Source organism: Leptonychotes weddellii, chromosome 13, assembly GCF_054177405.1.
Source record: "Leptonychotes weddellii isolate Sample4059 chromosome 13, ASM5417740v2, whole genome shotgun sequence".
NCBI classification, from domain to species: domain Eukaryota; kingdom Metazoa; phylum Chordata; class Mammalia; order Carnivora; family Phocidae; genus Leptonychotes; species Leptonychotes weddellii.
Window position 1 is genome coordinate 61275875 of NC_138381.1, and position 16469 is coordinate 61292343.

At 49.9% G+C, this 16469-nt stretch overlaps 1 protein-coding gene across 1 annotated transcript in view; it reads right to left on the reverse strand.

Annotated features, from left to right (window-relative positions):
- Nucleotides 1-4332: 4332 nt before the first annotated feature.
- Nucleotides 4333-16469, reverse strand: part of MTMR3 (myotubularin related protein 3) — a 110164-nt gene continuing 98027 nt past the window's right edge. The window contains exons 8-13 of the mRNA XM_081802557.1: nucleotides 14506-14875; nucleotides 13277-13422; nucleotides 11078-12494; nucleotides 9823-9933; nucleotides 9281-9369; nucleotides 4333-6549 (exon numbers count right to left, since the gene is read on the reverse strand). Of these exons, the coding sequence (XP_081658683.1) occupies nucleotides 6378-6549; nucleotides 9281-9369; nucleotides 9823-9933; nucleotides 11078-12494; nucleotides 13277-13422; nucleotides 14506-14875 (2305 nt within the window). The 3' untranslated portion in view covers nucleotides 4333-6377. The remainder of the gene's footprint in view (nucleotides 6550-9280; nucleotides 9370-9822; nucleotides 9934-11077; nucleotides 12495-13276; nucleotides 13423-14505; nucleotides 14876-16469) is intronic.

Genomic DNA, 16469 nt, shown 5'->3' on the forward strand with positions numbered 1-16469 from the left:
GTCTTTGAGTAGTGATATATTTGCAGTCTATTGCAAAACTCAGATCAGAATGCTTCAAGGTCAGAATTTTACCTCTGTAAGGTGGAAGACCCGGGGTGGGGCCAGTTGTCTTCTAGTCTTAATACGTGGTGAAATAGAAGGTGTGCCAGACATTCAGAGTATCTGCCAGCAGCCAGAGATAGAAGTGCCATCTCATCCCGTGAACAGTGGGGAGGGGAGCATCTACTAAGCAACCACCTTCAACCCCCTCTTCTGGCAAAGTGCTCTGCTCTAGAGGAGGAAATGCTCAGCCCCTCACCCTCCCACAGGCAACTCCGCTGGGGCCTCAGAAGCTCAGGTTCTCCCCGCCCAACTAGTGGTTGTGAAACTGGCTTTTGTGGCAGTGCTTCCGGGGTTCTCTGCAAACACTGCAGATATCTTATATGGTAAAAATCGTCTCTAACGTGCACACTCAAGTGTAAAACACGCATTAGCTTAGACTGAGACATCTCTGTAGGCCTCCGCAGCTGTGCTCAGGTGGGCTGCCCGTGACGGAGGGTGCTAGCCTGATGCTGGATCGCCGCGCCCAGCTGCAACTCCGTGCTAGCGGCTCTCACTGTAGAATAATTTGAGTGCTTATTTATAACCTTTAGGGTGTTTCTTACTGATCTGTGGAGGATAAGGATTGAAAGCAGGTGTTGAATATTCTTCTATTAATCCTTTTTTAAGCATCCACTTTTGTCAATAACAACAGATTGCAGGCAAGCTGCGACTATTACCATTTCCATTTGCAACCACTTACCTATCATAAGGTTTTTCCTCTGTATCAAATTCAGAAATTGGAGGCTGAGATCATTCACAACTAACCCATTTGCAGTAGTAAAGATGCTCCCCCCAATCCCACTGATTTAAGACAATGTTATTACTTGAGACAATTCATGCTAATAACATTTATATATCTGAAAGGTGAAAAACAATGATTATAATATCAAAACCTTTTGATTTGGGTTAGGAGGGAGAGGAGGGCTCATAGTTTCAAGCCTTTTGGTAGCATTACTAAGCTCTTCTCTAAGATTTCTGGCTTGGCTATCTGAAGAGGAGCAGGTTAACAGCCGTTTATCTAAGGTTGTCTTCTGGAAGCCCAGGAGCACTGGGAGGTGGTGGAGGTAGAGTCGGGAGAGAATGTTTCTTATTCAGATTTTGCTGTTAATTCATTGACAATCTTGGGTTAAGTCTTTGTGGCTCCCTGAGGCTCAGTTTCCCTCAACAAAAAAACAGGAGTTTGGATTAAATCAAATCACTTTCAGACTTTTATTTTAAGCATCAAAACCTTTCTTCAAATCATATCCTACTTGGAAGTCTAATACTGAATGGACGTGGTGGGCTTCCTCCCCACAATGACCCCACAAAATAGCATGAAAACCATGAAACCATGATCTAAGATCCCTTCCACTTCTAAACGTCAGGATTTCAAGTCCCCTGCCTCTGAAACACAAACGCTGAGCCCCCTCCTGGCCGGGCCCCTCCCTCTCCCAGACCAGCTAAGGAGCTGAGCTGATCATCCCCAGCACCTAGTATGCTGGTCACAGCACTGACTAGAGAACCACGGTGGCAACCAGAATCCAGGGGCCGAACAACTGTTTGTGGGTGGAGGACACATTTATTTCATTTACATGGTCACTGAGGCTACAGCAGAATCAACGCTGTTACAATAGGCAAGCACTACTGTCTGCAGCAACACAAAGCATGTTTCTTAAACAGCATCCAAGTCTCACAGGTTACGTTTGCATTAAAAAGAAATCTTATAAACCAATCGAGGAAGCAGTTAAAGGCCAATTTTAAATGCCAATGTAAAACAAATTTCACTTGAAAATACAATTGAAATGCAACTGCTAGGAGCACTGTAAGAAAAGATGACCCAACTCAAGTAGATAGAAAAGACGGGGCAGGGCGGGCAAAGTGGTAAATACAATAGCAACATTTAAAAACCTTGAGATTACCATGGGGCGGGGAGGGGGCGCTCCTTCCCTTGAAGCCTCTGAACATGGGCCTCGCTCAAAAGAGGCCTGTTCCACAGGGGAGGCAGCTGGTACCTGTGCAAAATGTGCAGCAGGTGAACTCTGCATACAGAGGAGAGAAACAAAGTATCAGCGTGGTTTCGTGCTGGGGACAGCAGGCCTTGTGTTTTAAGAGGCAGAGGCTTAGGAGAGTCACCTCTTACTGCTAGAAGCCTCTCACACGTTCTAGGCCAGCCCTCGAGATACCTTGTCAGTAACCTTGACTTAAATGTTCTTAGAAAACACGACTAGATTTAATACCTGGGATTCTTGCCATGTCATTCAAAACTCCAGATGGAGAGTCGGTCACTACTCCACAACCTAGGGTCCATTTTCAACTGTGTTATTAGCCTTTCCCAGTGAATTCACTTGGGTAGGTGCAGCTGCAGCCCTGCGGACAGGCCACTTCAACAGGCACTAGCTAAATGGTATCATCTGCAACAGCACCCTCAAATCAGCCCTCTCTCCAAAAGATCCATAGAGGTCAGGGCTAGAGTTAACTTCAACAAACATGGAATCTCATCTCCTGGCTTCATGCACAGCAGCCAAAGAGTATCAGCCGTCTCAAGAGCCCGTAATCTTATTCTAGGGTATACCCTTGATTCCCATTTCGATATATTCGATAGCTGGATATTGTTTAACAGATCTTCTGGCACCATTTTTTTCATCTTCCTTCAAATTTGCCACAGTACCTTTTTTAAGTCTTAGAATATGCTTTGCTAACATAGAAATCAACAGTGAGCATATTAGCAAAATAACTGAAGAAAAAATTTTCTGTACATCCTCACTAGAAAAATCCAATGGATTAAGGCAGCCCTATCATTTTTTAGACTGGGATTAAGGCCAAAGTAAAGAAGGGAAATACTGAGAAAGCGCCAGGATAAAGTTCAGAGATGAGGACATCCTAGCAGCTCACTGTTAGTACCTCATTGCTTCATACCAAATGCCTCCTTGTGGGGGCCTGAAGAAAGCCGGCCTTGCCCTTGGACAACCACAGACATCTCCAGTAGCAGTTCCTTGCTTAGACCCACACCGTGCAGGTCTCACCAGCACTCTGGCTTTTCATCTTCACCTTCCCCCAGCAGCTTCCCACCTATGGGCCCCAACCAGCCGTGCTAGGTTCTGCTAGTGTTTTAACTGGCCAAGGGCTAAACCATTAGACCTTAGGAACAGTAAGGAGCTCGATGTGGATACATGTTGGCTAGAACACACTCATTTTTACAAATTGGTCTGAATACAGTCTGGCTTCCCTGAGAGCAGGTGAGGGGCACCCTCTCCCAAAGAACAGGCTGTTTCTCAAACACCTGCTGGATGGTATGTGCAGCCTTCAGATTAGAATCACCTGAGCTCTTTAGGTACTTCATATACGTTAGGCAGCGAGTACATCCAGAAAGTGACCCTGGAAAGCCTGCCTCGGGGTTGAGGCCCTGAGGGAGGCTCTGAGCAGGTCACTCTTTAGAGCCCAGCCAACTCACCAGAGACGCTGGTCTGGAGACCCCAGAGCTGGGCACTACTCAGTACCAACCTTCTCTAGGGAGGAACTGCATAATGTAGCTCTCCCACAGACCTGTGGGATGGGATGGGAACGGATGCCCAATAGTGATGCGGGGAAAGAAAATCGACCTCCGCGAAGAGCAAGAAACTAGTCAAGAAGTGACTAGGAACTACGGTCTTGCTTGGCTGGTTTGCAGATCTACAGAGCAGAGGTTTGGCGCTCTGTGTGGAGGAAGACCTCCAGTTAGGCACATAACCCGGTCACACCCATTTCAGCTGCTACCCCCAGGGTCTCTGCCCACCCACTCGCTCTCATCCAAGAACAGGCAGAAGCACTTTCCGGCCACCTCTCCCTGTGCCAACATCTTTCCAGCTCCCCCTGCAGGGCTCTGTGCTTAACCACCGCTGCAGATGCAGCTGATGCTGCTGTGGGGTTAAGGGACCAGAGCTGGGGCGGGGGGGGGGGGGAATGGGGGCTAGAGGCCAGAGGTACTTTTATTTACTCTATTTATTTATTGATGCTGTTTTTTGCATGAGGAAAATCCCCTGTTAGGATGCCTGATTGCTTTGCCTTTGTAGCTTTAGAGATGTCAGGGGCAAAACCATCAAGGACATGTGTTTCAGTGCTTGGGCACTGTGGTGCGCCTCCTTGCCAAGGTCCAGAGTAGAACCGAAACCTGTAGTTTTCCTTTGCCAAAGTTCAGTTTCCTGGCAGCACCTCAAACTGTTGCTCTGTAGGAGGGAAAATGGATGAAGAGGGAATAAACCACAGGGCAAAGAATTAGAACGTGTTAGCAAATGCTACCATGCGGAACACTAAACTTTATTCACTTTATTTATATATTTAACAGTTCTAAAGTATTTACTTCTTGCTTTGACAAAAAATGAAAAATATAGGAGCACTGACTGACTCCTCTTTAGGAGAAAAGGGTTATATGTACAGCTACGGAGAGTTACGGTTCCTCCTTTACATACAAAGAAAAATATTAATAAAAAAGTGCTTCATTGATCGAAAAGGGCTAAGAGCTGCAAGCATTTATTCACACTGTACATCAGACCCAAGAAACCCGTATCATAACCTCTTGGCACCTGTCACTAGGAACTGCACAATCTTTAATTAGACTGACTTCTCCCTACCTCCACGGCCAGACCACACAGAGTGCGGAGAAGAACTACACCCTGTTTCACTAAATTCAGACTCTGAGCTACCTGCTGCCACTGGGAAGCCAGAGACTCACTCAGATGCTCTTGGCTTTGCCTGGACTAACAGCTCCAGGGGAGACTCTGGGCCACATCGTAACCACACCCAGGCACACATAGGAGCCACCTTCCTGAGACACAACTTCCCTTGGCCAGGGAATTGCTTCCAAAGGGTCAGAGAGTTCCCTGGCCTCACCCCCATCTGCTCACCACAGTCCGCCATTACCAGTTAGCAGCTTTTAGCAGAGCCAAGCATGGCCCTTCCCCGAGAGGGAAGGCAGGCACAAAACATGGATGCCAAGACTACAAAGCACAAACCTAAACTCCTCTCCACCTTTCCCCACACTCACTCGACCACAAATATTCTTGATTTAAGGCTCTTTTTGGACCACATCAAAGCTTACTGAGGAAAGGTGCCCCAAATCTCCTACAGGCTGTGTCCCGATTTTCTAAAGAACCCTGCAGAGTCACCAAGTGGCCCCTCACTGCTGGCGGCAGCACAGGAGCAGGGCAGGGGGCCCGCTGGGCCCTTCCCACTGCCCCAAGGGAAGGAGGAGGAAGGCTGATTGTATGGGACATGCTCCCTTTTCCAGAGGCTTGCACTCTAAAAGGCTGATTCTACCCCTTAAGGGGGAGATCCATGATTTGTTTGGTTTGGGAATGGGGAACTTTTGGAACCCTGAGTCTGGATTTCCCTGTGCTGGTCAAGGAAGAGAGATTGTTTGGGGGACCAGGCCCCAGGAGGGGCTTCCAGGTGTGCCCGGGCTCAGGGCAGGCTTTGGCCTTGGCCACAGCAGCAGGACACTGCATTCCGGCCAGTCTGCACTTTTATGCCTGAGGGTGGGAAGCACTACACAGCCTGGCCCAGGGAGGCCTACTCATGACAGTGAAGGGAGCCCTAGACCATCCAGGGTCAAGTTAAAAACAGAATCCCATGCAAGAGAGAACATGTGGGCCACCCCCATTCCTAGGCCCTCTCACTCACCTCAGAGGAACAAACACCTTCCTTCCCCAAAGCGGGGCCTGGAAGGATTCCATTTATTATGTGTCCCTCCCTCCAAATGCCAATCCCATTTATCTGTGAGGTCGGACTGGCCTGGCTCCTCTCAGGAGGGAGATGGCACTCAGGGCAGTTGCTCCGAGGGAAGATGCTTCAGCCTCCTCAGCAGCAAAGGTTTTTCCCATCAGCTCTGATGTGGCAATGGCACGAGAAATAGTCACAAACATCAACCCTGGCTTGCTTCCCCACTCACTAGATCTCGGGCCTCTACTCCTGACTCTGACAGCCTCCTCCCATCCTGAGGAACCAAGCCAACCTTCAGCACTACAGGACAGCAGGTGGCTCAACAGTTTACAGGGGGCCTGGCAACCTCTGGTCTTCCGTTAAAAAAAAAAAAAAAAAAATTAAGACAACCAGGGGACTTCTTTTTTGGAGGCAGAGGGAAGATGGAAAAGGGAGAGGAAAAAAAAAAAACAGGAAAGAAAAATCAATCTACAATCCAGTGGTACATCCCAAATTTCTGTCACTCTGCACAGGTGGTTCCATGCCCCCATTTGAAAGTGCACGGGCCTCTTGGTCTGCCCAGGCTGTGTGGGCCTGTCAGAGGAACAGCAGCTTGGCCTCTGCCCGCCCCAGGTCACTGAGCTTCAGTTTGAAGTGGCAGCAATGGGCTTATCCAGTTCAAGGTCAATGCTGGAGCTTGTGGGATGTAGGCTGCTATAGCAAGACTTGCACACTCGACTGGGTTCAAAGAGCTGCTGGCTGGGAACTGGAACCTTCTGATTACAACAACTGGAGCAGAACACATTCCCACAATTCCTTGAGATGAGAAGAAGAAAACAAAACACTGTTAGTTTCGGTAGTAGGTATGGTGTGAGGAAACCAACTTCAGAAGACAGAACTTTGTTGTAATTCGGAATGTGCTAGAGACTCCTCCAAGACTGAACTTTCATTGGTCTAACCCAGGAACAAGCCAAGCTGGGGGGGGAGGGGGCAGAAATTCCTGCCTAGTGTAATTGCACACCACTGTGACTTTAGGGCCAAGGACACTTGGCTGTCTCACCATTATGGCTCAAAGTTACAGGTGTACAGGAGGATGCTGCTCAAGAGAAATCCAGGAGAACAAAAGGGCCCAGGGCAGGAGCGGCTACTAGAACACTGGCAGAAAAACCCAGTTGGCCATACCCACTTGGGCAATGGCCTCTGTGTAGCTTGTGGTCACAGAGAGGCCAGAGTCCAATGGAACTACCTCCGAGCGCTTCAGATGAGACAAACCACCTAGCCTACCTGGGGAGTGAGGAGCCATGTCCAACGGGCTACATCCCCAGAGGCTCGGAGGCAGCAAAATGGAGAAAAGACCATTGCCATCTAGGGCTGCCCTGCTGCCAGCATGCAAAGCCAGAAGACAAGCAACCAGTGACACATGCTCAGGGTGAAGGGACAAGAGCACAGATGAATACACGTGCACAAACACCCCCCCCCCTTATTAGATAGGTGTCAGTCATTTATGGCTCACTCCCCTGGCCCCATGCATCTACCAGGGAATATCAGAGCTCCACCTGAAGGCCTGACTGTACTCAGGGCCCCAGGCCTCCCTCTCCTCCTCACCTTGAAAGCCCAGCAGCACAGGTGTACACAACCAAACAGCTGCCCTTCACAGCTAAGAGCAAAAGGAACTGGCAGAGGGTAAGTTTCTGCCCACCTTACAACCCCACTTTGCTAGGCCCTGAAGTACAAATCAATCTCAATAAACCCAAGAATGGGAGACTTCAAGGAGCCTGACATAGCCCACCAAAGACTTGGGGAAAGCAGCTGAAGGGAAATCCTCCTCCTTAGCCAGCATCACTCACTACCTTTTCATTTATGCTCCTCAGAATCCAAACCCACTGCTGAATTAAGGACCACCTGGGCACAGAGGAGAGAATACTAAGTACCCTTTGGGGAGATATATATATATATATATATATATATACCACAAAAGGAAAAGGCTAGACATGGGGCAATGGAAGGACAGAGAACTAAAACACACACACATAGTTTCATCTTCTAGAACGCAGTAAGCACCTCACGTTTCTGAAAAGCATGAATCAGCAAGAACCGGTGGTTACACAGAAAAATTACCTAAATCTACTTCTGAATGTCTGCATTTATTTAACATATCTGCTAGAGTTCATCCTGATATGAATTTGATCAGTTAAGCTTTTCTATCTGGCTTCTTTGAGGGGATCCTGACAGACCCTAAGTGGAACCCTCCACTAAAGTCTTCCATGCTAAAACAGGTCTCTGGAAAGACCACCTCTGTTCAGTCCTGGTCTCTTTGTTTAAAAAAAAAAAAAAAAAAATTTGGAGCAGCAATGCTGTCTGACTTGGAGATCATGAAGCATCCTTCTAGCATCCCGCTGAATGACTACCCCAAAGGAAATAGCTCTGAAAACCCAACTGGCTCTGCCACAAGACCAGCCCCAGCTGAAGCACGGCTTTTCAGTCACAAGCAAGATGGCTCAGCTGACCTGCGTCATCAGGAGGGGAGTGCGTGGCTGCAGCCTGACTCAGCCCTAATCATCTCCTCAGTCAGCTGCTTTGGTTTCCCCCTAAGCCCACCTGCCTGCCTACGCTCCCAGCCCCAGGCTTCGTCCCAATGAGTGCAGAGAGGGGGAAATGGCAGCGTTAGTGTGGAGAAGTTATTATAGATGTGCAGACATCACAGACAGGTTGTTGCAAATGCTCACCACGTTTGATCAACACGGTCAGTGTCCCTGCAAGGAGGGGAGAGAGAGCTCAGAGGAGAAGCCAACCAAAGACATTTGGGCTTGGGGGGGCAGGGTAGGGAGATATACAGTCCTGAAGCATCATTACTAGACAAAGAGGTGGTTCCATTTTCTACCTGGGTTCACTCACGTGGGTGAGCAATGTCAGGATTCAGATGAACTTCCTATCCCAAGAACACTGAACATCCTCCAGTCAGTCACCACCCCAGCTGGGGCAAAGCATCTCTAGCAACTAACTACCCCAACCAAGAAGAAAGAAGTCAGGAGCCTTAAGGATTGAAGACTATGTCCTCAGCTGTCCCTACTAGTCCCCATAGCTAGGTCTCCTCACTACTGGCACAAGGAAAACGAGTTTGGGGTCAGGGAGCCGGGTAAGGAGTAGGAAAATGAAGTTCCCTGCCCATAGCAGGAAAACTTTTTTTGCTCATAGCAGCCATTTTGAACGGGAAGAAATGGTATTCTAGGAATAAGAAATGGTAGTCTGGGTGGTGGCTGTTGCTCTGCTAATCCAGGAAGCAAAACAGAACAAAAGGGGACATCATTTGCACATTTTAAAATTTAGTCATGATCACTCCGAATTGGGGGGGAAAAAACCCCACGAAATGCAAACACCAATTTCAGAGGCACAAAAGATGAGTTGGGGGCCTACAGAGCCCCGGATCTGCCTCAGATGGGACACCGCCAGCCAGACGCCTGCATCTCTCCAAGCTGCAGGCCCTGTGGGCCAAATCTCAGCCTCCAAACCCTGGCCCACCCCACCCCACCACACCCTCGAGCGGCACCTGCAGTGGTGCTTCCTGCTGGCAAGCCAGAAGGCACTGTCGCACGCATAGCAGTGGGCGGCCAGGTGGTCCGGGAGCCAGCGAGTCATCTGTAAAACAGAAGGGGCCAGGTCAGTAACGGGAGATGGGCCATGCAGCTGGAGCCAGCAGAGCCGTGCTGGGGGCGGCAAGAGTCACAAGGACCATACTGGCTCCGGTGGCAGCAGCCCAGCAGGTTGATGTCAGCAATACAAGAAAGGCGTCCAAACCGTTTCCCTAGAGGGGACTCCAAACTCCCCTGAGATAAAGTATCAGGCAGCAGCACCGTGGGTCGCTCTGAGAGCTGGCAAGGCTCCAGTTCACAGAGGCAAGGAGGAGAGAGGACCAGCTTGCTGAGTCTCCCTGGCTCAGAAATTCTAGGCTTGACGGGGATTCACAGAGGCTCAAGGCTAAGTGTGCTATGAGGTTATTCCTTGGCCAGGTGCATGGGACAGGGATCGGGGTGGAGAAGAACCACAGAACAGTTGCATGGACGGCACTCAGAACAGGGGCTGAGCCTGTACCTCCGTGTCCTGTTTATCCACCTGCTCCCAGCTGGCTTCAGAGAAAATCTCTGTGCTGCAGCGAGACAAACAGTTCTGATCCAGATTGCTTTCCGAGTCGGGGATTGAAGTCTGTTGGCAAACAAACAGAGCTGAACAGAATGAACCTGGCTCCTCCCAGGAGAAGAAAGGGCTTGGTAAAGAAGAGAGCACTGGGGACTTCAGGCGGGCCTGAGTATTAGGGCTGCCAGATCTGTTGGTGCCTGAGCCATCAAGAAACGGGTTGAGCAGGTGCAGAGACAGGGTTGAACTCGGGTGGAAGAGAGATGCACAGGTCTAAGGCTGTGTGCAGTGACTGCAGGGAAAAGATGGGCCTTGGGTTCCAGGAAGTGAGTGGGGCAGAAATGACCAGGAAGGCGTGTGAACTGAATGTCAGCTGTTCCAGTGAGTCTGTTGCTCCAGCCCTGCCACTTACATCTGCGTGTGCGAACTGAGTGCTTTGGGCACGTCCTCCTTTCTCTGAAGGACTCTTTGGGAAAATGAGAAACCACCATTAGTATGAAGGAAATACCGAGAAGTCAGTTTGAACTGAAAGTCGTTGGATGAGCCCGCCTTTCATGTACACTGACTGCTTCAGAGCCAGGCTCCCGCTTGTACTCGGAACACATCAAGTCAGACCCAGCGAGTGAGGAGAGCATCTCCCTGAGAACCTCTCCCTCACGTAGCCTCACTTCCAGTCACCAGGCCCCATGAGTGCTAACTCCTCCACAGTGCCAGAAACCAATCCCTTCCCGTTTCTTCTGCCATCAGCCGCCATAGGGCAGGTACAAACATTTGTTAAACTAACTTTCACAGCTACAGCCTGTGTTTGGGGCGCGGGGGCGGGCTCACAGTTTACTAGCTACTGGGGTAGGACAGGCATTACAATTTGACAGGAATATTTGACATTGCTCTAATGTCATTCTGCCCAGGAGCTCATGCCCTTTCTTAAAACATGATCCTCTCTCCAAAGAGATCCGACCACATACTGAGTGCTCTCTTCCTTATTCTAACTGCCTCAACAGGACACCTGCGGCACGTAAGCAAGGCGGGAAAGACCACCACGCAGACTGCCATCCACATGGCGGAAGCTGAGCTCCAGCCTCTCAACAGGACTACTCTGGACCTTTCCAATTCTTCTAGAAATCTGTACCAATCACCGTGCACTGGCACAAAGAGCGCCCGCCTCAGTGTGCCCTCTCCTTGGGCAGCTGCGGAGGCACTGTGGGCTACTCACCACTTCATCCCCGAAGTCCCCATTGAAACGGAGGGAGCTGGTCAGGTACTGGCTCTCCAGGCGACTCCTCAGCTCCTGAACCTGTTTCTTCAGGGTCTCCACTTCCTGCTGGTGGCCTGACTCGATCTGACGCAGGCGCTGCTGGATAGTGTCCGTGTACACAGGCATGCCATCGTCGTCCAGGTGGCTGCGGGAAGGCTGCTCGGGGCTGCCCGCTGTAGATGGCCTCCCCGAGTGGCTGTGCAGCCACTTGTGCTGCAAGTTCCTCGAGTGTAAGTGGGCAGAGCCGCAGCTCGTAGCGGACAGCTGGCGGCTCAGTGAGTCCTTGCTCCTACCAACCTCCCCATTGGTGCAGTGCCCGTTGGGGGTGGGGTGCTTCTGGAGGGTGCTAAGCCCTGGGGGCTGCTCTAAAGCCTTATTTTCGGTCTCTGGGGCACCATTGCACACCAGCCCCTCTTTACATTCGGCTAAAGGCAAGGCACAAGGAGAATGCGCTGGGCTGTGGGTGCTGCCAGGGGAAGTCCTATGGACCACAGATCCCACCTGGGGCCTCTCAGCTAGGCTCTTCTCTGAAGGCCGTGGCTCCATGGTTTGAGGAAGCATGTCCTTGCCACTGAACCAGCCACTACTCACCAGGCAAGGTCTATGATGGCCTTCGGGCCCACTTTCTGACTTGACTTGATCTTCTATTAACATGTCCATTGAACTGTCCGTCTCTGGTCCTCTGGCCTCAAATGGGACTTGGGAGGGCAGCAGAGAACTTGACTGTGAGGTACCATAGCCAACTTTTGCATCTACTGGGATTGGAAGAAACGCTTCCTCCCTATCTTCTGTAATAGCTCCTATTTGGGGCTGTTCCACAGGGACCTCCTGGGCATCCTCTCCCCTGGGGGACTCCTGGAGAAAATGGGGGAGAACACTGTGCCCACCCTGCTGCTCAGGAATACCCCGTGAGAACACGGAGAGGCTAGTGCCTGGATGGTTCGCCAGAGCAGCATCACCCAGTTCTAGTTCTTGAGGAAAGATCATGGCCGAGCCCTCAGGGGTCTTCACCCTGATCTCCTTTTCTAAAAGAGCCTCCTCTTTGACCTCCTGCATCTCAATGCTCCCCCTATGGGCAGGCTCCTCTATCCCACTCTCCTCTTTGGTGGCCTCTTGCAAAATGTTCTCCATCTGCCCCTCGGCCACTCCAGCTGCAACAGACAGCTCAGCGCCGCCCAGCACTTTGGTTGGCTTCCCCAGGCTGTCAGGATCGAGAGGCTCCTCCCCAGGACCAGCCAGGCTGCTCAGTTCCAGTGAGCGCCTGTGCTCCTGCCACTTCTCATTCAGACTTGGGTCACTGCTGCGCCGACTGGCTAGAGGCACTGTGTTGTCGCAAGCTGTAGTCAGATTGTCAAATGATCTAGTCTTTGGTAGCCTAAACAAAAGGAGTTCGAGGGAAATGAGAATCTGAGGCTATTCAGAGGAAAGCAGGAGACAATCCGTTTTAACAGGCAGTTGTTTCATAATTGGGTCCACTGTAGCTACTCAGAGAGCCTTGGCATCTTTTAAAAGCGAGGCTCAGACGGACAGAAAGGCAAAAAGCTCCAGGATGGGCCCTTCTAGTCGACAAAGTTCCTCTCAACCTACCCAACTCGCCCTGCCCCACCCTGTGTCCATATATACAAAGAAACAAATAGTAAATGCTATGTTTAAAAAACGTTCGTGACACTGCTCTGTTTCTCCACTAGTGGCAAAGGCAAGTAGCACTGCTGATTTTCTGCTATTACAATATTTTAAATTAATGTATTTAGCAGTCTGAATTTAATAAAGTTAATTCTCCAGTGGCAAAGCCGAACTTTCTATATCATCTGACAGCATTTGCCTTTCAACCCCAAAAAGACAAATGATAGCAGAAAGGCGGGAGCACAGAGCAGTGGCTGGAACTCAAGCCAGAGGGTCACAAGGAACCCAGAGGTTTGCTCCATCACTGAGAAACCGCTCGGCGCATGCAGCAGAACAATATAGTGTAGGGCCCAACGCCCTTCAGGAAATGAGGCTCTTACGGCCTCGAAGCCTGAAACCCTTATACCTTCTCTGAGAAAACCTCAGAGATCTAAGCAAGACTTGTGGAGCCGGACAACGTCATGATCTCTAACCATGCCTGGATGTGCCCCAACACAGAAGTACACCCATGCAGGACTTGAGGCCTAGGCTCACCGGCTCAGGGGCGGCTCATCAGGGCTGGTGCCAGGGGCTGGATATGGTGCACAGCCGTCGTCCACGGGGGTGGATGGGGATGGGCAGGGCAGGTACACTGCACTCCACAGCATCAGGTTACGCACGTGACACACAGGGTACAGCACCTGAGAGAGCAGTGGGGATACAGGTTTAAACAAGTCCCAACAGGAAATGAGGGTCAAGAACAGTCACCAAGCTGGAACACCCAAGAGGTCTGCACTCTTGTGGGCATGAAAATCTAAAGGATTTTTTTTTAAATCTATTTCTCATTAATTACTTCTTAGGTCCCCTTTATTGAATGACTGACTTTCGTATCCGCTTAATTTGTTGCCTTTACTTCATACGAAGGTGAGTCATTCCACTAGATGGTGATTGTGTTTCCTGGTACAAAAACGTGGCTTCAGAAGACACTGTCAAACCTGCTTTATAGGATCATTTAAATTAATCATGTGAAAAGAAGGGAATTTTCTTCCTGTATTATGACTTCCCCAGCAGTGAAGCAAAGAGAGAAGCAGTTAGTGTAGATCTTTCCTCTGACTACTTAAATGTAGTGAGAAGCATATTAATAGTCCAGTGAAGCAATATAACCTCTGATCAACTTCCTTTTGACTTCTTTAGAATTTGACATGCATTCTGACAAAAGGAACGTTACCATGTATCAACACAGATGTGTGTGCCTCCTTTCCTCTGCTTAACAGCAGGTGTCCCTTTGAAGAAAAAAGTCTTAAAGGGCCTGCCAGTTCTCCACGGGGGCAGAAAATCACCCCGACACACAAGCTAACACCACACACACTCTTCTGCTCTCGGAGACAGGAGCTGCAGTGCATATCATCACCTGAGGACACTGGAAGGGTGCCGGGGGCTTGCAGGGGCACCCAGGGGACGACTTAGGTTCCCCTTCCACTTGTTAGAACATGCCAGGAGTGAGTTATGCTCTGACAGAGGTGCCAGCAAAGATTCATGTCTGGAGTGCAAAATAGAGATGTGTATTAAATCAAACCACCCTGAGCAAGAAGTGGTTAGAAGCAGATCAGAGCAGCACTAGGAAACAAGCCTTCCTTGGGACAGATGGAAAAAAAGGGAACCCACCCACCCAGAGACAACAGAGATGCCTTTGAGAAAACAGTCACTACCGAAAACGGCGCCCATAGGTCTCCAGCCCCAAATTCCTTCTGCTGGTCGGAGAGGAGAGGCTGAAGGATACATACGGCTTCTGACTGAGATGAGTACAGGAGGTTTTTGAACGCCTTGTTGCCTGCCCGAAGCAGCGACCACACAGAACACGTCCGTTCCTGAGTGTGCTTGTCCCCTCTCTCCTTAGCGTTGTTGCACAGGAATGTTCCAAACAGGCAGGAATAGGTATGTTGCACCAGTTTCACCTGTGGGAGTCCAAAAGCCAGCCATAGCGTGTATGTTCTCCAGGGGAAGGGTAGCCCCGCTGAGCCCCACTTCCCCAACATCCCTGAGAGCACCTCAGGATTCACACTCCATAAGGATGAGGGAACCAAGTAAGCCACGGAAGAGCTGCCTCCTCGCGCACCACCAACCCCAGAGCGCCAACCCCAACCACTAGCATTCCTGAGTCAAAAGAGCAAAGACAGATCACTGGCACCCCATTTCTCTTGGCCTCCTTGGCAACCAGTCTGGCAAGTCCTAAGTTAACAGCCACACTCCAGAGTGACAGATCATCATCACCCGGGTACAAGAGCAGGTCAGTGTACAATGCAAGTCTGAACTGAGAGCACACTCCTAATAACTTTTCACTCAACAAATCATTCCTGAGCATCTGACATACCCCAGACATTTCTATGGGTCCTGAATAGGCAACAACTCTCAGACAACTCTCCTGCCCTGATGGAGCTGGCTCTAGCTGTGGGGGAGGGGTGGCCACTGCTGTGGACCACAATAAGGCAGGGTGAGCGGGACAGGGCACGAGCAGGACAGCAGGAGAAAGAAGTGAGAGAGCAAGTTAAGAAGATATCTGAGGGGGAAATGCTCCAGGCAGAGGCACCAGCCAGCACAGTGGTCTTGAGGTGAGCGTGTGCTTGCGATTTCCAAGAAACAGAAGGAGGCCAGTGTAACTGAAGGACATTGCACAAAGAGAGCAATGGTAGAAAATGAATCTAGACAGGTAACCTCTAGGACAGCTCTGCAGGCCATTTTAAGGACTGACTTTTACTCTGTCTGAAATGGAAAGTCACTGGAGGTTCTTAAGCAGGGGAATGATACGGTCTCAATCATGTTTTAGAAGGATCCCTTTAGGGGCGCCTGGGTGCCTCAGTGGGTTAAGCGGCTGGCTCTTGATTTTGGCTCAGGTCATGGTCTCAGGTGGTGAGATCAAGCCCCACATTAGGCTCTGTGCTCAGCAGGGAGTCTGCTTGTCTGCTTGAGATTCTCTCCCTCTCTTTCCCCCTACCCCCTGCTTGTGTGCTCTCTCTAAAATAAATGAATGGATAAGTCTTTTTAAAAAAATGATCCCTCTAGTTGCTGGGTTGACTCTTGGGGCAGGAGATGGTGCTACCTTGGACCAGTGTGGGAACAGTGGAGACAGCAGGAAGTAATCAGGTTTTAGATAGATTTTGGAAGCAAAGCTGCAGAATCTGCTGACAGCCTGAACGTGGAGTGTGAAAGGGGGAGGATGAGAGTTGGGCAGGCCATATAAGTTTCTGCCCTAAATAAACGGAAGGATTGAGTTGCCACCTGGTGAGGCTGACAACTTCTGGAAGATCATATTTTGGGCTGGGGAGATGTAGAAATCAAGAACCAAGTTTTGAACAAGTGTGAAATACCATTAGGACATCCACGTGGAGATACTGAGCAGTCACAGTTGGGTATGTGAGTCTGGAGTTAAGTGGAGAGATCTGAGCTGAAGACGGAATTACAAATGTGAGAATCATGGATAGCAATCAGAGCCATCGGACTAGATGAAATCCCCAGAGAGGCAGTAAGATACAGAAGCACATTGGAGGCTGAGTCCTGGAGCATTCCAACATTCAGCACTGGGAAGGTATTAAGCAGCAGCACAGGAGACAAAAAAGACCAGCTAGTGAGGCAGAGAAGGAAGGCAGAATTTGTGCTGGTAGTCAAATGAAGAAAGGGTTTCAAGAAAGGTGTGATGAAACAGTGCCAAAGAGTAAAATGAAGACAGTCAAAGATACAAACCTCCAGCTAT